The 27,435-nt window shown below is 43.0% G+C and overlaps 2 protein-coding genes across 4 annotated transcripts; one reads left to right on the top strand and one right to left on the bottom strand.

Moving 5' to 3' along the window:
- Positions 1-3,781: 3,781 nt before the first annotated feature.
- Tko (30S ribosomal protein S12 technical knockout) lies at positions 3,782-9,148 on the bottom strand. The gene is made up of 5 exons (XM_076783277.1): positions 8,893-9,148; positions 8,500-8,547; positions 8,362-8,409; positions 4,046-4,270; positions 3,782-3,985 (listed from the first exon to the last, which is right to left on the bottom strand). Exons 1-5 carry the CDS (start codon positions 8,954-8,956, stop codon positions 3,855-3,857), a joined length of 516 nt encoding a protein of 171 aa, XP_076639392.1. The 5' UTR covers positions 8,957-9,148; the 3' UTR covers positions 3,782-3,854.
- A 2,513-nt stretch (positions 9,149-11,661) lies between these two features.
- On the top strand, positions 11,662-25,649 carry LOC143350592 (uncharacterized). 3 transcript variants are annotated; one of them, XM_076782670.1, is made up of 11 exons: positions 12,268-12,888; positions 14,352-14,503; positions 15,562-15,628; positions 16,358-16,608; positions 17,324-17,636; positions 21,089-21,563; positions 21,943-22,245; positions 22,396-22,454; positions 23,112-23,284; positions 24,706-24,868; positions 25,349-25,649. In XM_076782670.1, the coding sequence occupies exons 1-11, from the start codon at positions 12,790-12,792 to the stop codon at positions 25,403-25,405; spliced, it is 2,112 nt and encodes a 703-aa protein (XP_076638785.1). In that variant the 5' UTR covers positions 12,268-12,789; the 3' UTR covers positions 25,406-25,649. The 3 variants fall into 3 exon arrangements, 2 of the variants coding, with proteins under 2 accessions (XP_076638782.1, XP_076638785.1); XR_013081178.1 differs by lacking the exons at positions 22,396-22,454; positions 25,349-25,649 and having other exon boundaries at positions 12,260-12,888; positions 24,706-24,846; XM_076782667.1 differs by lacking the exons at positions 21,089-21,563; positions 21,943-22,245; positions 22,396-22,454; ... (1 more) ...; positions 24,706-24,868; positions 25,349-25,649 and having other exon boundaries at positions 11,662-12,888; positions 17,324-21,054.
- Positions 25,650-27,435: the final 1,786 nt, after the last annotated feature.

The following is a 27,435-nucleotide window of genomic DNA, read 5'->3' as shown; positions in this document are numbered from 1 at the left end:
AGAAACGTGTCGAGTGAAAATGTCCTGGGTCAAAGTGTAGCTCGAAATTCGTGGCCTACGTGAGTTCCGATTGTGGCTTTACTGATCGCTCGCGGGCTTGTCGACGCAATCGTCAAATTATCGGTGATTTTAGTCCGGTTGTTTGCGCGGAACGTTAGATAACGCAAATGACTAATAGAAAGTAACATAGTTTTGAACAAATCGTCGATTTTCTCGATATAGAAAACCCTCTTGTCCGATAGCGATAGTGCTTCGAGGAATCGGATTCGCGCAATGTTTGATATTCATAGTTTGTCCAGTGTTAAATAATCTGGACCTTGAGATCCTTTTCGAAATGAGAACCCCGCTGATTTCTGAATGGTCGAAGGATCCATGATCAGTGTTTTAAAAAAAAAAGAGTACATTTGAATTAAAAGAAATCATATTTGATCGGAGTAATTTCGAAAATACTGTAACAAGGGTAATCGTAAAGCGTGAATGGACATTGTGTGGCGTTCGTTGAAAGGGGGAATGGTTTCTTACGAAAAAGGCATACTGCCCGGACAAAGTTGGCAGGTAGAAGGTATAGTTTCTCTATAACGTGCAATATAACGATTCGCAGCTCGACCGAACCGTCCACTAATCGTGACAAATGTTTCGGACTTGCCCTCCCCCAGCCATGAACATAACATCGCATAAAGCCAGAGGCAATATGCTGGCTACAAACTCATTATGGGTTCCTATGGAACCGTGCTATTTAATGAAGACTCTTCGATAAAGCGAACTCTTGCAACGCAACAGTGCGTCAACGTGGGTTCAAAAACAAATAAACGTCGACATCGATCGTTTACCTAACTCGAAACTTTTCGAACAAAATAAAGTAATTCCGCTGACAGTGATATTATTATTAGTGTCTGTGAATTTACGCTGGTTTTGTAATGTTAAAGTGTACAGTGAAACCGAAAATAATTTATGCGTCGTAGGTTTCACGTTAGCTCGTCTCCGAGCAGACATTAGCCCTTTTAATAGAATTCGACACCGAGGCTGTCCAGAGTGTTTAGAAAAAAAAAGAAAAGAGGAACATAATGGCTGGAGACGCATTAAGACGTTCGAGGCGAACATCGGCCAGAGCAATTACTTTTCGATTTATCTTACGGCCGGACCACCGGCCAAGTTTTGCCAACAGACTTTCGAGATTTGCTTATTTCCGGTCCTGGCGCACGCCTCCTATCCCCGCGGGAAACCCCTTTCTTTCTCTGGACGCTTTCGCGTTTCGTTATGTCGCAGGACACGCCCTGGGGCCGATCTTCGTCGACGTATTTCGTTCCTTGACCGAGTGATCTCCATTCAATGGCGACTCTAAGCGAATACCTTTCCGTATAAACAACTTACCCGATACGTCTTGTTTGCCACAAAGATGATTCGGGTCCCACGAAAAGCGTGAGAAAACCGAGTGTGACGACAGTGAACCACGACTTCGATAGAATAAATATACTTTAATCTCCAAAGTAGGAGCAAATCAATCAATAGAAAAGATATTACAAATGATACATTTTGTTTTTGCAACTCTTTCCTAGGACTCGAGGCCTCCGTCTTGGAGAACACAATGCATTGTTATCAAAGGCGTGTGCAGGGTCGCGTAAAGATCCATCGATCGCAAAATTTCAGCCTCCCCGGAACGGCGAAACCTGGTAAACCGAAACTAGAAAAGCCGTTTCGGCAAACGTAGCAAACCGAGGACAAAACTTTCGAGAGCAGATCGCTCGGTGTCCGATTACTAAGCCGCACGGTAAAGAGTTGAGAATCTCGACAGAGGCCAAAAGCGTTTACGCGCCATTTGTTTGAGAGGCCTTCGAGAGGAGTGACACGGTCGCTGGAAGATTTCTGCATTCTGTGTCCTCCTGTCCGGCTTTGTCGTCGCCCTCGAACTATTTCCACGTTATTCTCTTTCGAGGTTTCTTTCTTCCTACGAAACAGCTTCCCTCCCGCGACGTTCCTGAAAACATCCACAGACCTCAGTCTCTGCTCCTCTTTTAAGTTTTCACAAAAATTTTATACGCAAAGACACATCGATTAAAAATATTTTTCTTACCAAAAGTCTCTTCTATATTCTTTTACTTACATTTTTTTGAAGGTTGAAAACATCCACACACCTCAGTCTCTACTCCTCTTTTAATAATTTTTACAAAATTCTTGTACGCAAAGGCACATCGATTAAAAGTATTTTTCTTACCAAAAGTCTCTTCTATATTTTTTTACTTACATTTTTTTGAAGGTTGAAAACATCCACAGACCTCAGTCTCTACTCCTCTTTTAATAATTTTTACAAAATTCTTGTACGCAAAGGCACATCGATTAAAAGTATTTTTCTTACCAAAAGTCTCTTCTATATTCTTTTACTTACATTTTTTTGAAGGTTTCGACTACAGTATAAGCTACCAAAGAAATTGACTAACAGCAAGCGAAAATGCGAGTTACGAGCGAGTACGGTTTATCAGGACGAAACGTGTATCGACAAAGAGACCGTGATTATTGCGGAAAACCGTAATAAAGCAACCGGTATTATATAAAGGGCGAAGAGGTCGTAAATGGGAATGTCGCGTTCTTCCTGAAATCTCGAGTCAGGTACACGCTTGTCCGGCAACGTAATAAAAGTAGCTGGATTTTCTAGCGAACTTTTTCCGTGCCAGCTAAAAACGTCGTCCAGGAATACCGTCGTTTGTTTTTATTGTACGCGTTTACAACGGATGGAACGGGAACCAGAGGATCGGCTGGATTAAGGAAAACTCGATTATAGCGCAACGGATTAACTTCGCCTGACTTCGGGAACAGTTTAAATTAGTTAACGACCATTGTCGCCCAACGCGTGAAGACTCTACATTTCGCTTACCCCTGGACTCCTTTTTTTACGATCGACAATTTTTTCCCAAATTCTGCAATAACACCATTTAACCATTGTCTGCGAACGGCCGGAAGAAGCGCAACGGGAAAACTTAATAACCTCGAATCCGTCCTGCGCAAGCCTTTTGATAGCAATCGCTACGATCGTCCCTTCCGCAGGTTCTCAATTCTCTTTTACCCTGTATCTCGTTTACCTCCTAATTCTAAATTACAAAACTAAATGTTACGCTTCGAATTTCTGTGCTACAAACTGTAATCAGAAATGGAGGATACCTCTCCACGAGGTACTTCTCCAACATCTGCTGTTTAATCCGTTCGAAGAAATTTAATTGGTCCGCCTAACATTTTGAGAATTGTACCAGCGAAACGGTACACACGGCCAGCTGTTTTGCGCGCGTTAATTGAAACGGGAACGTTGCGTTAGAGGATCGAGGCGACCAGGTTGAGAGCCAGTCTCTTCAAAACATCGAGATATTGGTCAGCGTGTCATATGGTCAATAGCCAGTGGCCGCGTGGGTGGATGCAGGGTGCAGATGCTGGAAGGCCAACCCTTCCGTAATAATGTCCAAAGAAGGGGGCTGCGCCCGGGACCCTTTCCGCATTGTGACATCCCGATATACTAGGGCAACAATGCGTCTACGTCTCCTCTCGGGAGGACGATCCAGCTAACGGTAAACGCGCGGTGGGGATCGACAGCCACCTCGTACGAAATGTGTGTCAAAAGGCCGCAATTTGTGGGCCGACCAGATCCGGAAAGCGTGACCTCGCTAAACCCTTCCATCGATCGAATTCACAAAGGTATACGGACAATTTTAATTATCGTATTTTGTTTAAGAAAGTATAGTTGCCGAACTAATACTAGGAGTAACAACCTATATCACATTATTTTTAAACTTAAAGGAAACTCAATATTTCAAACGTTTTATTTCCCGATTTTTACACAACATTACAACCATCTCCACGCGTATATTCTCTCACGTTTTCTTAATCGGATGTGGCAAATCGTATTTCCCTCGAACGCATTTTATCTTGACACCGGGAGTATCTTGCAGCTTTCCCACCCTGCACAGCACCACGTTGTGTTCTTGGAGATTGTGGCCGATTTCTGTAACGCAAAACGATGCAAATATCGACTGTATCATAATTATCCTTCCGGTATACTTACTGGGTACGTAGGCGATCATTTCCTTGCCGGTCGAAAGCCGCACCATAACGCACTTTCGATTCGCTGAATTCGGTTTCTTTGGTTTTTTAATCAGCGTCTTTATAACCACGCCTTTCGCGAACGGTTTCCCATCCAGTGGATTTTTCTTCTTCTTATGCACTTTGTAAGGTCTGCCGAGCTTGTGCATTCTTTGCAACGACGACCCCAGTCTTATCTGTTCGAATCCTGGGGCAAGAAAACAATTCGAAGATACGAGATATTAACGCTCGAAGGCCCATTACGAGAGCTTTCTCGTTCGCTTTATGCAATTACGTCAATTTATGCAATTGGACGTATTATCGAAAGATTTCGATCTCTGTGCGTACGTATACGTTGGATAAAATAATTTTTGGATACACGGTATTCTGCAAAGGGTTAATACGTTTATTGCCCACAATTACAAACGTGAATACCACTCGAAAGTCGATACAATTTTCGTAACAATAAATTCTACCTTCTTTTCTAAACAATAAGCTTATTCTGACAACATACCTGCCGTGCTTAATTTTACAAAAGCTCACGGTCTCCTTTCCTGGGCCGAAAACCGTTGAAATCCTAAACTCTGAGAAATCGATTTTTTTCGACGATCCTGACCCGTTGCAGGACTAGTATTCCCTACGGGTGATCTTTTTTATTAATTCCCAATTATCGCGGGGAACTCTGTACCGACTTTCGAAGGGGATCGTCGTTCGAACTGCTCCCCGAAGGCGTCGATTCAATTTTCATCGCGGGAAGATTGCGCGTACGCGACAAAGAGACTCGGAAAACTCGTGGAGGAGCCAGATAGAGAAGAAGAGAGAGTCCCCGAGGATCAACGCGTCCTAGTCAAGACCATTGTGGAAATGGAAGACCCACTGCGCGGTAACGGTACCGGGAAACTGAAAACTCTTTCGCAAATAATCTTACGAGCCTAAGAAAAGAGGGTCTCCGCCGACGGAATATCAAATATGACGGACGCCTGACATCTGCAAGCCGCTCGACGAAAGCAGTCCTTTCTCGCTCGAGCGTGCATAAGCTTATTAAGCAACATTGTTGCGGGGCTTGGTCCACCCACCCTTGCAACGAACGTCCGCGGTCCGTGAGATCGCTGAGACTCGAACTGAACGCCGCCATTTGCAAAACAGCGCAACGGAGGAGACTGATTAAGAACTTTAGTTACTAGGATTCGTACGAATACAGAAAATGACGACAGAAATTTCCTAATTTCGCTTTAAACGTTTGGAAAATACATCGTGTGTCGAATGAAATTCGTAACCCAAGGGGGGAGGGTTCCTCGAGTATAAGTGAAACGTCGAGGATGACGGGACAATTTCGTGATATTCTCCGGGGTCGTGACAGTCGATGATTTTTCCATGGCCTCTTGGCCGGGACTGTACCATTGTTGTTCATTTCGAGATCTGGCTGACCACCGTCCGTCAATACGACAGATGTCCAAGGCTGCCACTGCTAATCCGACCTAACTCGGACTTAACTAAGCCAAGAGACCAGCAGAACCTATTATGCACGGAAGGCAACCCCTTTTCCCCAAGATCAATGCGCAAGATTACATTGCGAAAATTTTCGACGTCGCGGTTACGCCTTTGTCGCGTCCGCGCAGCCAAGATCCCGTCCAGGTAAAACGGCTTATCTTTGGGTTACGAACCCCGCGTGCCCTGCGAAATATTCGAAATTTTGCGTAATTAGAAACTACTCAGACACGATCGCGCGACGCTCGGAAGTGTTATACAGGGTGTTCGGCCACCACTGGGAAAAATTTTAATGGGGGATTCTAGAAAAATTATTTTCGGTTGCGGGGGTCAATTACAATCATTTTTGGTGAATAGACATACCCCCGAAATTCTACCCACTTTCTAGAAAAAAATTCGAGAATGTTTGAAATTTTTCGACGGAAAAAAAAGATTTCAAATCGTTCTGAAAAAATTATTTTCGGTTGCGAGGGTCAGTTACAATCATTTTTGGTGAATAGACATACCCCCGAAATCCTACCCACTTTCTAGAAAAAAATTCGAAGTGTGAAATTTTTCGACGGAAAAAAAAGATTTCAAATCGTTCTGAAAAAATTATTTTCGGTTGCGAGGGTCAGTTACAATCATTTTAGGTCAATAGACATACCCCCGAAATCCTACCCACTTTCTAGAAAAAAATTCGAGAAGGTTTGAAATTTTTCGACGGAAAAAAAAGATTTCAAATCGTTCTAAAAAAATTATTTTCTGTTGCGGGGATCAATTACAATCATTTTAGGTCAATAGACATACCCCCGAAATCCTACCCACTTTCTAGAAAAAAATTCGAGAAGGTTTGAAATTTTTCGACGGAAAAAAAAGATTTCAAATCGTTCTAAAAAAATTATTTTCTGTTGCGGGGATCAATTACAATCATTTTAGGTCAATAGACATACCCCCGAAATCCTACCCACTTTCTAGAAAAAAATTCGAGAAGGTTTGAAATTTTTCGACGAAATTAAAAAATTTCAAATCGTTCTAAAAAAATTATTTTCTGTTGCGGGGATCAATTACAATCATTTTAGGTCAATAGACATACCCCCGAAATCCTACCCACTTTCTAGAAAAAAATTGGAGAAGGTGTGAAATTTTTCGACGGAAAAAAAAGATTTTAAATCGTTCTGAAAAAATTATTTTCGGTTGCGGGGCTCAATTACAATCATTTTTGGTGAATAGACATACCCCCGAAATCCTACCCACTTTCTAGAAAAAAATTCGAGAAGGTTTGAAATTTTTCGACGGAAAAAAAAGATTTCAAATCGTTCTAAAAAAATTATTTTCTGTTGCGGGGATCAATTACAATCATTTTAGGTCAATAGACATACCCCCGAAATCCTACCCACTTTCTAGAAAAAAATTCGAGAAGGTTTGAAATTTTTCGACGAAATTAAAAAATTTCAAATCGTTCTAAAAAAATTATTTTCTGTTGCGGGGATCAATTACAATCATTTTAGGTCAATAGACATACCCCCGAAATCCTACCCACTTTCTAGAAAAAAATTGGAGAAGGTGTGAAATTTTTCGACGGAAAAAAAAGATTTTAAATCGTTCTGAAAAAATTATTTTCGGTTGCGGGGCTCAATTACAATCATTTTTGGTGAATAGACATACCCCCGAAATCCTACCCACTTTCTAGAAAAAAATTCGAGAAGGTTTGAAATTTTTCGACGGAAAAAAAAAATTTCAAATCGTTCTGAAAAAATTATTTTCGGTTGCGGGGGTCAGTTACAATCATTTTAGGTCAATAGACATACCCCCGAAATCTTGCGCATTTTCGAGAAAAAAATTCAGTACGGGCGGAACTTTAAACGTTAATAACTTTTTAACGAAGCCTTCATCAACAAATTGATATTCTTGATTTTCGTCATATTTTGGCCTCTAGAATCCCCCATTAAAATTGTTCCCAGGTGTGGCCGAACACCCTGTGGATTTCACGTAGTTAGGACCTTTGTTTTTTAATGGAACTCTAGATTTTAAAGATTTTTTTTTAACCGTTTGTTTATTTAATGAAATTGTAAGAAATTCTGTCCACGTCTGGACATTCTCATTTGATTTTAGATAGATTGGAAAAAATCGATATGATTGTCGTAGTGCTCTCTTGGTAGGTTAGCGATAAATGGGAAAATTCGAGTCCTTCGCAGGCTGTACCCATCGCAGATCGTTTCTGACAACTGGTCAACCACAAATGGACACGTCACCCCCTTCGATTCCCACCGATTTTCGGTATTGGCCACGGAGGAGGGCTCTCCCCATTCGTGTCCTTTCTTGCGGAGTAGCCGGATCCCTTTTTGCATTTCGAGATCTCTTTTCGTGGGGATCAAAGAGGTAGAGACTGCGTGCGCTTTTGCGAGCCACGCGCATTTTCGCGAAGAATAATGCCGGAAAGCCGTGGTCCCTTTTTAGCTCGACCACCCCTTTTGCCGCATTTACTCCAACAGAGATACGGATCCGTCCAAAAGGCTTACGGAAACTCGAGATGTCACTCGAATTCCCAAGGCATTGTGCGGCCTTGTTACACTTATGGGAAACGCAAACAAGGACCATGAAATTTCGCACGATTTCACGTAAATGGGGTCACCGTGGTTTACGGAAAGCAGAGTACCGTTTTTTACTAAATTTTAGTCATTGTGTTTCGACCACTACTCTGGCCCCTTAGAATTTTAAAAACTGTTTCCTTTACGTTTTGACCATTGCAGAATCAAAGAATGAAATCTTGTTCAGTGGTAAGTATGAGACAAATGTACCGCTTTAATATATACTATGTTAAAACATTACCTTGTATTATGCTTCCAATGCTTGACTTAGCATTATTCAATAGGCTACCTGTTGAGGAAAACAGAAACTTTTACTTCTCAGACAAATTATTTCATTCATAAACTGTAATATATTTCATTTTAAGATTAAAATGAATACCTTGAATGTCAGGATTCGCATATAGTCTTGTTAACTGTGGTCTGCTGCCTGCAACAGATGAACACACTGTTGATTGCAAATACATACACATATACAGTAAGTAGTGGTAGTTCATAAATATTTAACGCGAGAGAAAATTTCTGTAAAAGTAAAGTAAGGTGTTGAAACTAACCTAAAATATAGTAGCACGATTCTCAAATAAAATTAATTGCATTTGCGTAACAACAAAAGGTAAGTGACTCAGAGTAATCGTTGCTACGTATACTAAATTCTAATTATATACAAAATTGTGAAATATTATTCGTAAAAGCAAAACTGTTGCTAAGTTATTTACAAAGAGGTTATGTTTTTGAGGTTAGATAAAGAAATGTACAAATAAATATAAAAATATACCTCCGATAGAATTTTGTAGGCAGGACCTAGCAATGTTCACTACACTCTTAGTTAAAATGTTCATGACTGACGAGATTAAATTGTTTTTCGATAATTATCCACGTTTAAAGAATTGCATACCACCATAACAATGTTTTATCATAATCTGAAGAAATCTGAAGTACCGACTGTTATCAAACTCTTAATAAGTTACTTACAACCGTAACCCTGTACAAGGTGAAAATTAAAATTGATACGAAAAGACATTACGTGCAATATCTATTCTATATCTCGTCTATGAATGATTAGAACTAATTTTTTAGAACAGACAACATCTTTGACGAGAGAACAGAAAATTTGTCAAGAAATTATACCATCCTTCACTAGATAGCACCACTAACCTCATCTGTGTATTGGAACAATTGCTTGTTTCTAAATATTAAAGAATTTTTTTCTCGAAAGTGCGTGCGAATTCGGAGGTATGTCTATTCACCAAAAATTGTTGTAATTGATCCCTGCAACCGAAAATAATTTTTCCAGAACGATTTGAAACTTTTCAATTTTGTCGAAAAAATTCGTCCACCTTCCTGAATTTTTTTCTCGAAACTACGTAAGATTTCAAGGTTATGTCTATTGACCAAAAATTGTTGTAATTGACCCCTACAACCGAAAATAATTTTTCCATAACGATTTAAAACTTTTCAATTTCGTCGAAAAAATTTGTCCACCTTCCTGAATTTTTTTCTCAAAAGTACGTAAGATTTCAAGGTTATGTCTATTGACCAAAAATTGTTTTAATTGACCCTCGCAACCGAAAATAATTTTTCTAGAACGATTTGAAACTTTTCAATTTCGCAGAAAAATTTCAGCTGTACCTTTCACTAGATAGCACTACTAACCTCATCTGTACATTGGAACAATTCCTTCTTTCTAAATATTAAAGAATTTTTTTCTCAAAAGTGCGTAGGAATTCGGAGGTATGTCTATTCACCAAAAATGATTGTAATTGATCCCTGCAACCGAAAATAATTTTTCCAGAACGATTTGAAACTTTTCAATTTCGTCGAAAAAATTTGTCCACCTTCCTGAATTTTTTTCTCGAAAATGCGTAGGATTTCGAGAGTATGTCTGTTGACCAAAAATGATTGCAATTGCCCCCCGGAACTGAAAATAATTTTTCCAGAACGATTTGAAACTTTTCAATTTCGTCGAAAAAATTTGTCCACCTTCCTGAATTTTTTTCTCGAAAATGCGTAGGATTTCGAGAGTATGTCTGTTGACCAAAAATGATTGCAATTGCCCCCCGGAACTGAAAATAATTTTTCTAGAACAATTTGAAACTTTTCAATTTCGCAGAAAAATTTCAGCAGTACCCTTCATTAGATAGCACTACTAACCTCATCTGTACATTGGAACAATTCCTTCTTTCTAAATATTAAAGAATTTTTTTCTCAAAAGTGCGTAGGAATTCGGAGGTATGTCTATTCACCAAAAATGAGTGTAATTGACCCACGCAACTGAAAATAATTTTTCCAGAACGATTTGAAACTTTTCAATTTTGTCGAAAAAATTTGTCCACCTTCCCGAATTTTTTTCTCGAAAATGCGTAGGATTTCGAGGTTACGTCTATTCACCAAAAATGATTGTAATTGATCCCTGCAACCGAAAATAATTTTTCCAGAACGATTTGAAACTTTTCAATTTCGCCGAAAAATTTGCCCACCTTGCTGAATTTTTTTCTCGAAAATGCGTAAGATTTTGGAGGTATGTGTATTGACCAAAAATGATTCTAATCGACTCTCGCAACCAAAAATAATTTTTTCAAGACGATTTGAAATTTTTCAATTTCGCCGAAAAATTTGCCCACCTTGCTGAATTTTTTTCTCGAAAATGCGTAGGATTTCGAGGGTATGTCTATTGACCAAAAATGATTGCAATTGCCCCCCGGAACTGAAAATAATTTTTCCAGAACGATTTGAAACTTCTCAATTTCGCCGAAAAATTTGCCCACCTTGCTGAATTTTTTTCTCAAAAATGCGTGAGATTTTGGAGGTATGTGTATTGACCAAAAATGATTCTAATCGACTCTCGCAACCAAAAATAATTTTTTCAAGACGATTTGAAATTTTTCAATTTCGCCGAAAAATTTGCCCACCTTGCTGAATTTTTTTCTCGAAAATGCGTAGGATTTCGAGGGTATGTCTATTGACCAAAAATGATTGCAATTGCCCCCCGGAACTGAAAATAATTTTTCCAGAACGATTTGAAACTTCTCAATTTCGCCGAAAAATTTGCCCACCTTGCTGAATTTTTTTCTCAAAAATGCGTAAGATTTTGGAGGTATGTGTATTGACCAAAAATGATTCTAATCGACCCTCGCAACCAAAAATAATTTTTTCAAGACGATTTGAAATTTTTCAATTTTGTCGAAAAATTTCTCCACCTACCCCCTGTCGATTTTCCTTAAAAATTTGTTTTCGATTTTCAATAAGTTTGTTCGTCGCTCTACAGGAATGTTGTTCGATACTTTTTAGTAGGTATTCATGAAATAATACATTCACTATCGCGGAAGAACCTTTAGAATCAACTACTTCTTCCTCGAATCCCCGAAGCTATACGAAGCGCCAGTCGGCGACGAAGCGAATCGACGGTTCGTAGGACGACGAGGAAATCGAGGACCCGAATCTAAATAAATCGATCAGTAAATAGATCGAGCCTGCTTCCTCCTACTGTTTTGCGATTGGTTAGCAGGGGGTGCAGGGAACGGGGATGCTGGGGGGAGAAGGGGCCGTGTATTTGTGGCGTTCGAGTCGGCAGCTGCGATTTGCCTTCTGGCAAACTTTATCGTGACACCGTTTTGTGCGTGTTCGAGAGTTGGCCGGTTCGTTCGTTCGTTCGATCGGTCGGTTCCGCCGTGATCGATCGGTCGGCTTTTGTGCTCTCGATGAATCCAGTGATATAGCAATTTACCCTGTGCATAGTGGTGCATCGTTCCTGCGACGATCCCAAACCGCGAGATTCACTGGCAAGTAACGGAGTTAGAGGCGAATCGTTGTGTAAATTCATCGCGCCGCCTAGACTATATTCGTTTCGGTCGACGCGTGCGGCCACTTCCGCGTACATACTACGAATTCCTCGCGGCAGACACTGCGTTCCGACGTTTCGATGTTTTTTTTTTTTTATTCCGATTTTACCACGTATTTTGCGCCGCCGGAAGACGAACGTTCGATTACACGCGCTGGAATCGAAACGACCCCGGAAATCCTCGATCGTGACCGATCGATCTGCGCGGCCGTCGGTTCGTTGCTGGCTTTAATCGGTATTACGTAACGAGGGTGACTTTTAGGGGAATGCGCCGCGACACTATTCACGTGCAATCTCGTTGTATTTTACAAATTACGTTTTCCAAGTATCTTTTCAATGTCAATGTCATTATCGATTCTGTTGCTTTCCTTCTTTCGTACGCCCACCACCGGAAACCGGAAGAATAAATTAACGAACGACCGTGAGCTCGCGCGCGAACGATCCTGCGCCAAGTTCCGGAGTCTTTCAGATTCGGATTGCATGCGGTTCCGGTCGACGCGCGCACTCGGTGTTGGGCAAAATGCAATTCAATTGACAATTGACAATTAACATTGGAATCGTTTCAGTCGTTGATCGTAATTGACAATGAAACTTTTTAATTGTTTTCAAGTTGCAGTCAACGAAATTGATAGATTAATGCCCAACACTGCGCGTCAACGCGATCGACGAAGCGGCTCGAGGAAATTCAAGCTCGCCGAACTAATTCTGTTTGTTTCGTGTTACATAATCGATCGAACCTAAGCGGAAATCCCTTTCGGGATTGATCTTTCGAACGTGGAGGTCACGGCAATTTCAACGTGATCGCGAACGCACGATTTTCAGATGTAGATCAACATGGCTATCAATATAAAATTCACAAAATTCGACAACACACCATGGGGATTTCGATTGGCCGGTGGAAGCGATTTTCCACAGCCACTGACTGTCATCAGAGTACGTATCATTTGTTTTCACTACTCTTACTGTACCATTAGAGCACGCTATCGTTAATGCACACGATTGTCCAGAATTTATCTTGCAATACACACTGATAAAATTGGTATAGAAATATCTGGGATACTCTGTGTATCCTTTTATTGACGAAGAAGTCAAAGATTAGATGGATTTGCCATAATTTCGTTTGTAGGAGAAATTAATAAATTGTCGATAGTCGAATGTATAAGTTAATGCTAATTAAGTTTGGTTTTACATCCATATCAAAATTAATTTAAACAATTTGATACCGATTTCGTATACTCGTGAACGTCTATGGAAATGCAGCGATGCACGAACGGTTGCATACTCGTAGGAATATACTTGTTTACATCGTCGATAAAGTAGAAACGCTTGGATCATTTTGAGTGATCTCTACTTCTACCTTACCGACGCTTAGTGTGAACAGGGCGGTAAATACAGTTTTCTCACAAACTGCTGAGGATATCTAAATTCTTTTTAGTCGTTTCTCGTAAAATTTCATGAAAAGTATGACAGTGTTTGCAATTTTAAATAGCATTACCAAAGACAGGCAACATTTTCTCATTTCGTTGGCAAGCTTTTTGGTACAACAGAGGTCATTAATGTTCCCAGTAAATATACAAAAAATTTGTATGATGAAATATCATAGGTAAAAATATCCCACGACAAATTAATCACAGACAAAGGTATGACACATCACCAATTTGGGGGGGAGGGGGTTAATGAGTCAAGCGTAGATATACTGTGAGTTCCTCCCCCGCTCACGCTTTCGCTTGATAATACACGTACTTATTGCTATAATAAAAAGCATTCGCTAACGATGAACAGTCAACTGAAAATAGTAAAGCTATTACACGTTCATTAATTAAGTTAACAAAAATATAATTAGAAATTACCGTGATATTTGTCATGAGATATTTTTGCCTGCGATATTATGTCACCAGACGATGACTGATATTTTGACGTGTGTTATTTTCTCGTGCACCGGTGTACTTATCTATTTTTTAAAGAAATTCAAACACAAATATTTATCGTACGATATAACGACCGTCTAAATATTCTCGATAAATATACGATGACTAATTTTAAATTACGAACGGTAAAACATATTTCTGTAAGTTATTGCCGCGCATGCATTAAATATACTACTGCAAATTGGGTCTTCGTTGCTACGATAAGGAAATACGCAGAAGCCGTCGGTTATAAATAGCAGTGGCTGAATAGTGAGATACCAAAATGTCTCGGGCCGCAGAGGGTTGAAAAAACCTATAAATTTAAAGTTTACAAACTTACACGCTTCTAGGAGACAATCTCTAGGTTCCAATTAGGGGTTTAAATGTTTAGAACAGTTCCAGCCCTGTCATTGTCACGTTATTCCGTGTTTGGCTGAGCGTCGAGGGTGGTTTAGAGATAGAAAAGAGATGGAAAAATGTGTTTCTCAGGTAACGGAGGAAAGCCTCGCAGAATGCATGGGCTTGAAGGTCGGCGACGTCGTAGTGAGACTGAACGATCAACCCATCAGCAGCTTGACCCATGGTCAGGCACACGAGGAGCTCACGCGAGCGGGGAATAATTTCGTTTTGGGTGTGTTAAGGTAAGTTAGCGAAAAGAGAAGATTCCTAATAAAAATATTGCCTTGGACCTCCGTTTTTCGCGACTGATTTCTGCGGCAACGTAGAACACAAGCTCCAGGACATAACAGAGAAAACAGAGTGTAAACAAAAGTTGCACTCGCAGCGTAGAAAACTATAAACGACGAAATCTAACGTAAGTTTCTCTGAAAAAATTCTGTTGGAAGTCGTTGGAATGAAATGTTGAAACAATTATCGAGCACAACGTCAATAACGCTTGCAATATCGTTCGACGTAATTAATTATCGGCTTTCGACACGATCTCTACAGGGCTTGTTTCGCTCGATATCACCTCCTGGACCACCCCACCCCTAAAGACGTCGTCTTTTTCGGCGACTCGCTCGACGAATTCGCGTTGGTCGGAGCCTGGCCTAGGACGAAAGCTTTCGTCGTCCGTCGGAAGTGACTCGGTCAAGTTAACCGTGAAAATAATCGCGTCCCAATGTCAACGACACGTTGTTGCATCGTCTCGATCCGCTTGGACCGCGAAGCTTAACTTGAACTACTTTCGACACGCGAGAATTTTATTTCGAATACGCGTCGGGCTGATTCATCGCCCGGCGACGCTTCGCGACGCGTCGATCCCTCGTTCGAACGGTTCTTCGTCGACGGAATTATTATTTTCTTTATTTTGTGGAAACAATCGTTGACGGAATCGCGCGAGCAACGCACGGGTGTCCCTGTACGTTCGCGCGCATTATAATAATATACGCCGGGGGCCAGAATATCCCGGCGTACGGGCATACGTGTGGCAACGAATTGCAACACTTATAAATAGGTGACCCAGAATGAAATCTGTTTATCATTGGTCGGCGATTTTATTGCTGGCATTTACACCGAGCGCCGCGGTTTGTTCTCCCCGATCCCTCATTACCCTTTCGCGCGCGGACCGGCTCAGAGGCGTTGGCCTTTCGGGAAACGAGTCAAAAATCGTTGCACGTTTCGCGTAAAAAAAAAAAAAAACGCGACCGGGTCGGCACGTCCAGCCCAGAACCAGCTAATCGGCACGGTTGTTGCGCAGACAAGAAGATCCCCTCAAGGCTTTGGAGGCGCTGTCCGAGGAGAACATCGTTCCATACAAAATCCCAGTAGGTACCTCCAGCAAGATCGATCGACCCTTCTTTTTTTTTAACCCTGCGATACTGTACGCGTAGTCTCGTCGACGCTGCAACCCCGGGGAAATTGCACCCCCGGCTCGTGAAAATAAATCTATTGACAATCTAATAGTAAACACGCTCTTTAAAATAGTACTGCAGGGTTAAAATAGATCGAACACGATCGCTTGAATAATGATTTCCTGCGATTAATCACGATTTTGAGCGCTTTATTAATGGCTTCCTGCGATAAATTGTGGCTTTTCGGTAGCTGATCGCGGTCGAGACGAGCCGGTCGCCATTATTCAACCGATATTCGGATACCTTTTTCGAGCGTAGAGAATAAATCGTCGCGCAGTCGGATCAAAATATGAATGGAAACAGCTTAATTATTTATAGACGATTTATTAACGCCGTTCACTGCCCCCGGAATCGCGAAAACCGCTCGAACTTTCAGTGGTGTATTTATAACTACGATATCCGATATAAGAAGTTTTTAAATTATCGGTGAGAGTGATATTTATTTTCTGTTCGGCGAATTCCTGAGTCAAAACCGTCCCGACCCACATGTGGGTCAGCGGACAGTCAACGGCGTTAACTGTTGGAGAATGAATCATAACGTTTCGACTCTCGTCGTGGACCCGCGAACGCTTTACGATTTAATCCACGACGATTAATAAGAAATATCAATCGTCGTTTCCTCGTCGTAATCGGATTGGTTAGCTCGCAGACTTGCCGCCGCTGTTCCCGGAGGAGATCTTGAAGGAGGAGACCGTGATCGAGCGGACGGTGGTGACGACCACGTACGAGGAAAAGCCGCTCGAGGAGGAGGCCAAGCCAGAAGTGGAACCGCTCCCGGACAAGCCCAAAGACGCGAACAGCGAGATCGTGCCCAATCAGAACCTCACCGACGACGAGATCGCGCAGCTCATTCTAGAGGAAGAGGAGCTCTTGAACGATAAAGGAGTTTTGGGGTACCGATTCGTCGTTTCTTCTTTGCTCCTCGCAAAACTTTCGCCAAACATTCTTCCAATCGAAGAATTTCGTTCAAACGTTTCGTATAATTCCAAAAGAATGTTTCCAAAAGACGAACTTTGACCTTTAGTCGGACGAAGATGGATAAAATATGCCTCTTTATATGAGAAATTTAGTAAAATGGACGTAACATACGACGACTAAGGATTAGAGAGTGTTCGATGTTGTTATATCCTATAAATTTATTCTCGCGCGTGTACTGTTTATACACGAGAAGAAGGCACAGTGTTTTTACATCCCCATTTCCATACAGTCAAATTGCCAATAACTGTAATAGAAGGAGAGTCAGTGGGCTGCAAGAGGATCGGAGATGTAAACACGCTGTGCCTTTTTCTCGTGGAAGAACAATACACGTGTATACTTTTTCCGACCCAAAGGGGCCATACTCGTTAAATAAATTTATCTATCTATTTACGAATATTAATTCATCTAATATATAAATTTCTCGAAGGATACATTAAAAAAGTCAACAGACACAAAGTATGTATTAGCAGTAGTACTTTGAGATGAAAGTGCGAGTAACCCTGAAGGATCTCGAGGGACCATTGACCCATTAATAATTTTAAACAAGCAATTTAAGAGAGCGCTATAGTAGGACGCGCGTCTTAGATAATTGTGAGCTATAAAGTGTAAAATTGTTTGCCGCGTTTCCAGGGTGAACTTCAAGAAGCTCCGTCCCCGCGTGACGTCGTTGAAGCAGTCGAAGGTGATAGAGGAGCTGCAGAATCTCGCGACGTCCGAGCCGCCGTTGGTGGAGCAGCTGAAACGCACGTCCGTGTTCCTGCAGAAGCCCCAGCGGCCGATCCCGGAGCCCCGCAAGAAGTCCGAGGAACAGGAAGAGACCGAGGTCGAGTCGTACAAAGTGGTGATAAAGAAGCAGCAAAAAAGGACCATCACCGACCGGCTGCTGGAGAGCGGGCTGCTGAAACCGGAAGACGAAAAGACCCCGGAGCCCCCGACTCCCGAGGTAAACATGGCCAGTAACGAAACGCTGGCGATAGTCGAGGAGGACGATCGTTCGTCGGTCGAGGTTCCCTGCTCGCCGGAACAGGAACAGCTCGAGTCATTCGCCACGCGGTCCGAGGTGTTCGTCACGTATCTCGAGATCGACCCGAGTCGATGCTCGTCCCGCGACGGGGAGGTAGTCGCGACGCCCCAGTTGTCGAAACGCAGGGAGAACGCGTCCGTGGCGCGACGACCGCCGTGCAAGCGCAGGTTAAAACGGTTCTACACGAGGGCGCACTACCTACGCGGGTGCCTGTTCGGGAAGAGGGCCCACGTCGAGGCCAAGAAACCGACGAAACCGAGGTCCTCGTTCAGGGAGCGGCTCTGCCAGCCGAACGACGCCTGCGATCGCGCGACACCAGCCGCCGTCCTGGCCGCGGAGCAGTCCGAGGAGCAACCGCGTCGCGGCGGCGTCGAGAAATCTTCGAGGTCCAGGATGAGGGGTCGTTACCTCGAGACGTATCTGAAACGCGTGGTCGAGGGGCTGCTCGAGGGCCCGGACGGCGGCTCCTCGAGCAAGCTGCTCGATCTGCTCGGCGAGAAAGAGGTCTCGTGCAGACGGACCCGTTACGCGGAGAGGATCCTCGCGAGGACCGTCCGGTTCCTGGTCGTTCGTCTGCGTTCCGACGTGTTCGCGTACCTGGAACGCTCGACGAGCGCCGCGGTGCCGTGCTCGCGGACCCGCAGGCGTCTGTACTTCAAGGGTCGTTACTTCCAGCGCGTGATCCGGAAGAACCTCGAGTGTCTGACGAATTATATCAAGGGCGTTCCGTCGCCGGTCGGCGTACGCGGCGCCAGGAGGAGGAGCTCGACGATGATCAAGACGAAGGGTCGTTACTTGGAGAGGTGCTTGATCCGGAACGGTCTGCTCGATCGTTTCCCAACGCGCCCGTCCTCGGTGGTCTCCTCCAAGCGGAAGCTGTTCGTTCGCGCTCGTTACGCGGAACGCGTGGCCAGGATGCATCTCGAGTCGCTCCGTTCGATCGTTCGTTACGTTCGTCGCCAGGTCCTCCAGGGTGTTTCCGATTCCTCGTCGAGCGGCGATCTGATTCGTTCCTCGAAAGACTTCATCAGCGCCGAGGTGTTCCATCGCGGTAGCAGGCGTCTCTCGAGGTCCTCCAGAGTCACCGTGCCCCGTGAAACCTCGACGAGCCTCGCGAACCTTCTCCGCGGTTTCGTTCCCGATTTCGATTGGCTTCCGTTGATCTTCGCCCGCGGATCGAAGGACGTAGAAAAGAAGGCGGTCCAGGACGGCGATCCGTACGGTCGCCGGTTGTCGTTCGTCCCGACGATCCTCTACGAGGGCCTGACGAATCGCATAGGCGTCGATTTCACGAGACTGGTCGCGTACGCGTTCGTACCTTGCACCTCGATCATCTTATTGTACATGTACAAGTAGATCGTTCGATGGTTTATAACCGAGTATGACACAAACATCGGACAGTACTGTTATAATGCTTACGATTATGTTTAGATTTAAAACGACGTCACATGTTCTAGGACATCCCTAACAGACGCTAGATCATCATGGGCCATCTGTAAACGTATAGAAACGAAAATGATAATGAAACAGTGTTCGTCGTAAAGTGTGTGTTCTGTATCTTCTTGTCCAGTGTAACATGTAACATGTTTCTCGTGACTAGAGGCTGTTGGTACTTGTCCCTGGGGCCGTGCACAGGAAATAATTAACTAATACTCGATTTATTTCGATCGTTGTAACGTTTTACTAAAGTAACAGCATCTATCTTAACCCCTCAGCGACGGAGGATCGCGACTCTCCGTTTCCGCGACCGGAACCAGCGAGTCGCGTATTCCGATAAACTCGTTCACTAATATACGTCTTATTAACTCAGTTTAATATATATTCAAGATTCTTATTTGTACGATACTTATAATAATCTTGGCGGGAGTCTGTACCGTGGTAGACCGACTCTGAGGGGTTAATCGGTACTTTATTCTCTGTTCGATCGGTACGGTGCCCCAGAAAATATCGTGTACTTCAACATTCTTATTCGGTAATGATCTTCTGCCATCATTCTTACTTCGTTCTTTGTAAAACATGGTAATTGGATTCAAATTCTGAACTAGCGATTGAAATTTTTCGAAAATTCCTGAGAGTACAAATTATAGAGTTACACTTTCTTGGCAATTCAAAAGAAATTCAAGATATAATCTCGTAATCGACAAAATAGATTTCCTACAACGTGCCAGTGTATCGTTTTATTTCGAATAAAATTTCGAATGATTTAAAGATTCCAGGGAGCAAAGAGACCAAGATTTTCTGAGGCACCCTAACGTTCCACGTGGCAAACGAATCGTTTGTTTCGAGACGGTGTAACGCACGGCCCTGCAAGTACACGTAACCGTAGTACAATACTTATTAAAAAAAAAAAAAAACAAAAGTCGAAAGTGATCGTCACTAGCACGTCGAATTCATTCGCATCTAGTCTAACGAGTGTAGAGTAGAACTCTCGAATCTCGCGTTATCATGCACGCGTAGATCGATGCATGTATCGTATCTTACATATACTCTCATTGTCAATGTACGCACAAACATGGATTGTCGAGAAAAAAAAAAAAGTACGTTCGAAATAAAAAGCAAATGTATCTGGATGCACCCATTGCTAGAGTCTCGATAACCCTTTAATGCCAAACAAAAAAAAGAAAAAAAGAAAAAAATAATAATAGAAGTTGTTGGGACGCAGCTGTCTCGTCCGGAACGACGATCTATCCCGATATCCTGTCCGTTCTCCGGAAACGAATACGAGTACTAACTCACCGTAACGAACGTAAGGTACTCGTAACGATAACGATCAATCCAAATGCGCACAGAATCCGGGATCGGTGGAAATTTGAAATTTTCGAACGTATTACACGCTATGAAACGGCCTAACCTGTTCCCACCTTCTCTTATTTTGAGATTATCAATGACGGGTATCAAACGTCGCCATCTTCGAGTCAATCGAGTCGTTCGAATCGTTGAAATGTCAGATATTTAAATTATGAAAAAAATTCACGATCCAGGCCATCTGCAGAGCCAATCGTAAACTTCCGTAACTAAGATCGTGAATTTGTTTGCTAATTTAAACAACGTCTGAAACCAATCAATTTGGACTTTTCCTCCAAAAGGCAGCATACCTTCGAGGTATCGTCAGAGTTTGCTTTCTCAACGATCGGGAGTTTCTTCGTTTCCAAAGTGCGCGATTAAGAGGCGAGCTTAAACCGAGCCAAGAGTTGGAAGCTAGCTCGAAATCCCATCGCTATCTATAACCCGATGGACGAAAAGTTTCGAGCGGAGAGGAGAAGAAAGGGAATTCTGTGCGCATTTCAGTCCCGCTTCTTTGCACGACCAGACCAAACAGACAGTTCGCCCTACACGATCCCCCAATTCTGTAGCTGTTTGTCTGAATTTAGGCGACGCCGTCGGCGACCCCAGACCCCGGCTGTAGATCGGATCAAGAACGCGAGGCGGAGTCGCGTCCGGAATCGAAGGCGGAATCCTCGAGACCGGAAGAGTCCGAGACCGATCAGCGACCGGAAGAGAACGTTTCCTGCGACGAGGAGACGACCGTGGTGACGGATACCGCGCGCGACGAGGACGCGAGCCGCGAGCAATCGACGCGGGAGACCGTTTTGAACGAGATCGAGAAAGAGATGGCTGACCTGGCGTCGAAGGTCGACAAAGAAAAGATCAGGGAGCTGGTGAACTCGGAGATCGACCTGAAGAAGCAGCTGGACAACGTTCAGAGGCAGCTGCTGGCCCTGAAGCAGCTACCCAGCGAGATCGAGACCCACCTGAGAATCGTCTCCGAGCAACTGCAGAAGATCATGGAGCTCAGCGGCGCCCAAAATGGCGCCGCAGCCGACGACAGCGACGAGTCGCGCCGAGGTTAGGCTCCTTTAGCTTGGTCTCGATCGGTAATCCTACGGCCAGCCGCGAACATATTTTCAAATTTCACGCGTTTATGGCTTTTGAGGCGATGCCAACGCGCCGCGCAACCAGGTCAGAATTCGGTCGACGCGCGTCCAAAATACGGACGCGAACAAATTGACGCGACCACCGTACACGCTTGGCAAATTTTACTTCAGGCCCGTTCGTAGATTTTGAACAGCTTACGAATACAGTTTTGGAACGTCGATTCTGCTTCGTGACTTATTTGGTTTCATTGTTTACCAGTCTTAACTAGCGAACGTTTTCAAGTTACGAGACAATTTTAAATCGTGTAGTTTATGATTTTAGTAGTGAACGCGTTGATACGATGTTTCAGAGGCCGAAGAGCCGAAGGAGGCGACGAAAGAATCCGAGGACGAGGATCACGAGGATCAGGAGGACACGGAGGAACAGGACGTGACCGAGTTCACCGAGGATTTCTCGTACACCGCGTACTACGACGAGCACCAGCACACGCGGATGGTCGAGCAAAGCGTCGAAGAGGAGGAGGAGGACACCGAGACGCAAGAACTGGACGGAACATTGTCAGTGAAGAGCGAAGAGGGAAGCAGGGTGAAGAAGTTCGTTGTCTCTTACGAGACCAAAGTTCTAAAGTCGCCCAGCCCGGCGCCCTCCCATGGTAAATACTTATTTATTCCTTTTTCCAACGAACCGACGTTCGAGGTATCTTTACTTTAACGAACAGAATAATCCTAAAGACCTTAATCAGTTTTTGACGAAACTGTTTCGCCAAGTAACGGTAACGAAAACGAAGCGTTGTGTATTGTAGGAAGTTTCGAACCAGATCCGAATCTAGCGCCAAAAGATCAAGTTATACAGGAATTGCAGGTATTCCGGAGAGTGATGTGGAATGTATACGTTACTTGTTCCCTGGGATATGCTCCTTTTCTCGTGAATTTCGTCGTTACGTCGCATTTCAAGTTTCGCTGAAATTTAGATGCATTTCAGGTTCTATGGAATCTCAAAGAATCGAAATTTCAGCTCAATCCAGTATGTTGGTCCAAAAAAATGTCCAATTTGACACGACCCCGTATGGAACAAACGTTCTCGTACGTCCTCCCCTCGCAGTGCTCCTGAAGCTGCGTTTATATCGAGCAAAAGTATTAACAAATCAATAGAATAGAACGTAGTAGTTTGAAGGAAGTTTCACAAAATATTACAGAAAAAGTGCCATTTTAGTGGAACGACTTTGATCGATTCGGTATTAGGAGAAGTTGCCCGAGGCAAACAAAGCTTAAGAGAGCCGAAGCGAACGTTGAACGTCCATTAAACGTCTAGAATTTATCCGTGACACCGTACGTAAAACGTTCGTTCGAAAAGTGTTGTCCTTCGAGTTTTAAGGTCCTTAAACTTCGCGGGAAGTGAAAGTATCCGTGTCACGCACGTTACCCGGTTATTTGGCCGCGAAGCACGTGAATCCCTCGGTAGAACCAGTGTCGCAGAACGTTAACTTCAATGGCGGAATGACGGTTTCGCGTTTTGCAGCAAAGAATGCAGCAAAGAGGGAGGAAACCTTCGCAAGATCTCTGGCCCCAGGCTAAGCAGGTCGAGCTCACTCTCGGCCGCAGATGGAGGTGTCCGAATGATTTCTTCAACGACGAAATGATCGCCGAGGTTCTATCTTCCCAGGCGGAAGTTATTCGAGGCAGAGCCCTAGGGTGAGGCTACCTTTTCTTGTCGATTCGATGGAAACAGCTTTCAATTAATTCCTCTCGCTACGAAATCATCCGCGAGCGCACGACTCATCGCATTCTCGACACGATGATCTTAACCTGTTCCGCTATAACAAACATTTACTAAATAAAATAATCCTGACGAACATTAACACGTGAGAAGTTATTGTAATACGTCCTTCAATGAATCCTAATCTTATTAATGTAACGCTTACAGTCGTTGGGTTGCACCACAATTATTTTAAATAATTTTTTGGTAGAAGTTTTGAAAGAACAGAAGAATTAAGGTAACGTTCGTGAAATAGAAGATTACAATGAGCGAAGGGCTTAGCGGCTCTGTTCTTTTTTTAATTTCCTCCTTTGCTTGATCGAACTGTTCGACTTGAAGCGATCTCGTGGCCTCTTTGCTTAAAGACATTCCTGAGATTACAATTCTTATTAGTCAGACGGTACAACGATGCGCCGATAATGTATGAGTAATTGAGGTTGCACGCTTTATAATGGTATATATGTATAAACGTGCATTTAAATGTTTTATCTCGCTAGTTGTGAAAAAAGTAATTATGGTACAACCCAATATCACAGAAAAATAGGCTACTAAAATTTTTGTAGCTAGCTGCAGTATGCGAATAATTTTTAACAAAATTCGTCCAATTAATCTAGATATTGTACGAACCGTCTCTCGCTGAATTAAAAGAAAATATCAATATTTAAGTTAACGATCCACATGTACCTAATTTAATAAAATTGGCAGGTTCGTTGTGGAAGTGGTGTAACTCCATTTATCTTCGTGACTCCAAAATATTGATAAGCATCGATAAATGAACGAATTAAAAGAAATATATTCTCTGTGATCACGAACGGACTTTGCATCACTTTAAAAAATGGCACTTGGATTTCTTTGGACGACAGGAGCCTCTGGAAATATTTTGTATTTTTATCCGAACGATTTTTGCAACGCGAAACAATTTTCCTTGGACAAAAACGCACCATGCTTACTTCTTTTTGGATGTCAAGTTAAACGTGACAACGAATCAATATATTTTTACTTTTTATCGAAGTTTTTGAAATTATCGTGGTGAAGGAGGTATATTTTGTTATTGCAGGAACATTTGAACATTTTTTAATATATACGTACTAACAAATTTAGAGATTTCATAACACTAGTGCCTTGTTTGCTTTAAGTAATAAAATAAACGAAAGTCGTTGATTACCGAAGGATTACAGCAATATAATAATTAATTGGACAAATATAAAATAAGACCTAACCAACGATTGTATAACTAAAACGATGCAACAGATTTGAAAGTTGATTTTATTCATACCGTGAGCAGCGATATTATAGCGTACGTTAATAATCCAGAACGAAGTATGCATTGGTAATCGTCGATAATTGATTGGCGCAGAGTGAACTTCAAGAAGTACGAGAAGACGAATCTACCGAACTACGATCACTTGATGAACTCGAGCGTCTATAAGATGATTCATAAGATGGACCGGGAACCGAAGAAAGGAATTCCAGCTAGACCCGCGAAGGTGAACGCCGCGGAGGACATCATCGAAAGGGTCGTACGTATTTCACAAGCCTAGCAAGGAAGATCGTGATCTAAAAAAACGAAGTTCAAATTATAGACTTCGATAATCAAAAACGAAATGTAGACCTTTAATTATCATTTTTCTCTCTTAAATTTCGATCATCCGTTTATTACGTACATATTAGATAAAATTAATTATTTTCTCATAAATTTCAACACTGATTTTTATCTGTAATACCCACTATCGATAAACATTAATTTCGAGTAGTTTAATCCTCCCACTCCAAAGATTGAATATCACAGTCCTCGACAGTCTGATTTAAATATTTATTCAAACGTTTCGTGTTTTCAACGCTAAGATAATATTATTTTTCAAATAAAGTGCAGTATTCAAAAATGGCGCCCATAGACAAGCGTCCTCAAAAACTTACGCTCAAAAACTTACTCGATTTCAATTGGAAGATTAAAAGTGCCTCTGAAATTATTTATTCGAGAACTTTGTCGCCTGTTGCAGAAATCTCCGGCGCTTAGCATGGCGGACGACAGGAGCACTCGAAGCGTCAGTCATTAAGGCCGCGGGGCATCGACGACGAACGGAAAACAAGAATTTCTTTTCTCTCGGATGCGAGAACACGCTGAACAAACACACCGAAACGCGACTCGTCGACTTTGAAACGATTACGAATACGTGCGCTGCGATCGAAGAGTGTCGAGCATAAGTGTAATTAAGTACGTGTGCGTGTCATATATGCATGTCTCCGGCTGCGATACATTGTCAAAAAAAAAGAAAAAAAAAACGTTATGAGGATTAAGTGTTAATAAAAAAAAAGGATTGATTCTTTTTCGTAAAAAAATAAAACGTTGTCGCGTTCTACCTCGCGCCAACAAAGAGATCCTTTTGTCCGTTCGCCTGGCAATTTTGTGGCAACGATTGCTAACCTTGCAGCTGCTGTCAGCATCGGTTCTGCTTACTTCCGACACGGGTGCAGGCATTTCCATTAACCCATATACGAGCCAAAGGCATTCCAACCCGCCTTCAACGTTTCAGCCATTTTATTTCCGGCTAATTTCGGTAAGGAAAAATTAATCTAAAAGAAGGTGGCGTATCAGGACAGAAATTATTGTAATAAGCTTCTGTAGCGTATATGGTGGCACCAGGAAGAACTGCTCGGTGTACCTAAGCTCTTATCGCCGGTTTAGACAGTCGCATCGCCGGAGAACAATTAGAAAAGTTAAACAGAGCAATCCCAGAAGAACGACCACAAATAGTCGCGGGTCGACGCAAAGTGGTTCTGCTCCACGACTTCTAAGGCCACCAAAGGAACATTGTCCAGAGTTAGAATGGAAAATCCTTTCGCGCCCGGCTCTCCGCGCGTTGCTTCATCCAATTTTTATCTATTCGGATTGATGCAACATGGTCTACGTGGTATGCGAGCCAGGAATGTTGATTAAGTCTGGAAACGTGGCGGTGATTTCACTGTCCCGGAAGATTACTCATTCTACCGACTCGGAATTAGCCTATTCAGTGACAGAAAGTCGTGTATCGTTACGTATCAGTCAGTTTTTATTCAGATAAGTAATCAATTATCTCTGAAATAAACTGTGTGGTATGTGGTACCAAAATAAATTTTCCTCGTCGATAACGGTGATCGACAGTGAAAAAAGAAGTGCCCCCCCTTTCCCCGAATCGCGTGCAAAAGAGATTCTATTACATTGCTGACTTTTAAAGATTCTCTTTTAAACGATATATATTGTTTTCTTGGACTTTACGGTGTTGTAGTACGTTTGGAAACTCTGTGCAGTAAATGAAGCGATTTGCACCCCAATTTTTTATATTCTAAGAGGCAAAAACTCAGCTAAACATCAAATACTGTTACTCCTATTGAATTGGGATCATCCCCTGTAATTGTCTGCTCTAAGAGCCTCCAATGTTGATGGGAAATATCGTTAACTTTTACGCCATTTTGAGGATAGATTAATTCTACATTCTCGCCCCATTTTATTTTAGTTATAATAGTCAGAGCCTCCAGGATGAGCCAATATCCCAGAAAATAAAAGGCTCTAAATGGACCAGCCGGTCGTTCCAAAAGCAAAATCCCGCAGAAACCCAGCGTTCTTCAGGGTCCAAGAGGCGAAAGCCCCCCGTAATCGCGTCGCGAGTCTCGTGAGAAACTGTTCGTAGAGGAGATAAGCCAAGTTTCATCTGGGTCACGTCTCGATCGTAGCGTCCTGACGCAACCGGACCGACGGTTCGCGATCCACGCAAGATCCTTTCGCGGAATCGGATATCCGAGGACGGATCTGATGAGTCGCGCTCGTACTTTCACCTTTCCGGAGTTTCCGACTCTCATCGTCGTACTCTGGTGCGTCCTGTGCGACGGCGTGCGTGCGCGGATAGGCTGAGTCACTTCTGCCTCGGCTGTTCCTTCTCCGTCCTGCTCGCGGCGGTCGCCTCGTGCTCTCGGGGTCCGAGAACGTGACGTCGGTCCCGAGCAATTTATGTAAAGCATTCTAGGCATGATTCACGAACTAGTTCGCGCCCTCGTGACCGCCACCGGCGCTGAAAATGCAGCCAAACCGCTCGACACCACGAAAATGCTC

The sequence above is a fragment of the Colletes latitarsis genome, chromosome 2, assembly GCF_051014445.1.
Source record: "Colletes latitarsis isolate SP2378_abdomen chromosome 2, iyColLati1, whole genome shotgun sequence".
Classification (NCBI taxonomy): Eukaryota; Metazoa; Arthropoda; class Insecta; order Hymenoptera; family Colletidae; genus Colletes; species Colletes latitarsis.
Note: the sequence above shows the minus strand (reverse complement) of the source record. Positions and strands in the feature narration are given on the sequence as shown.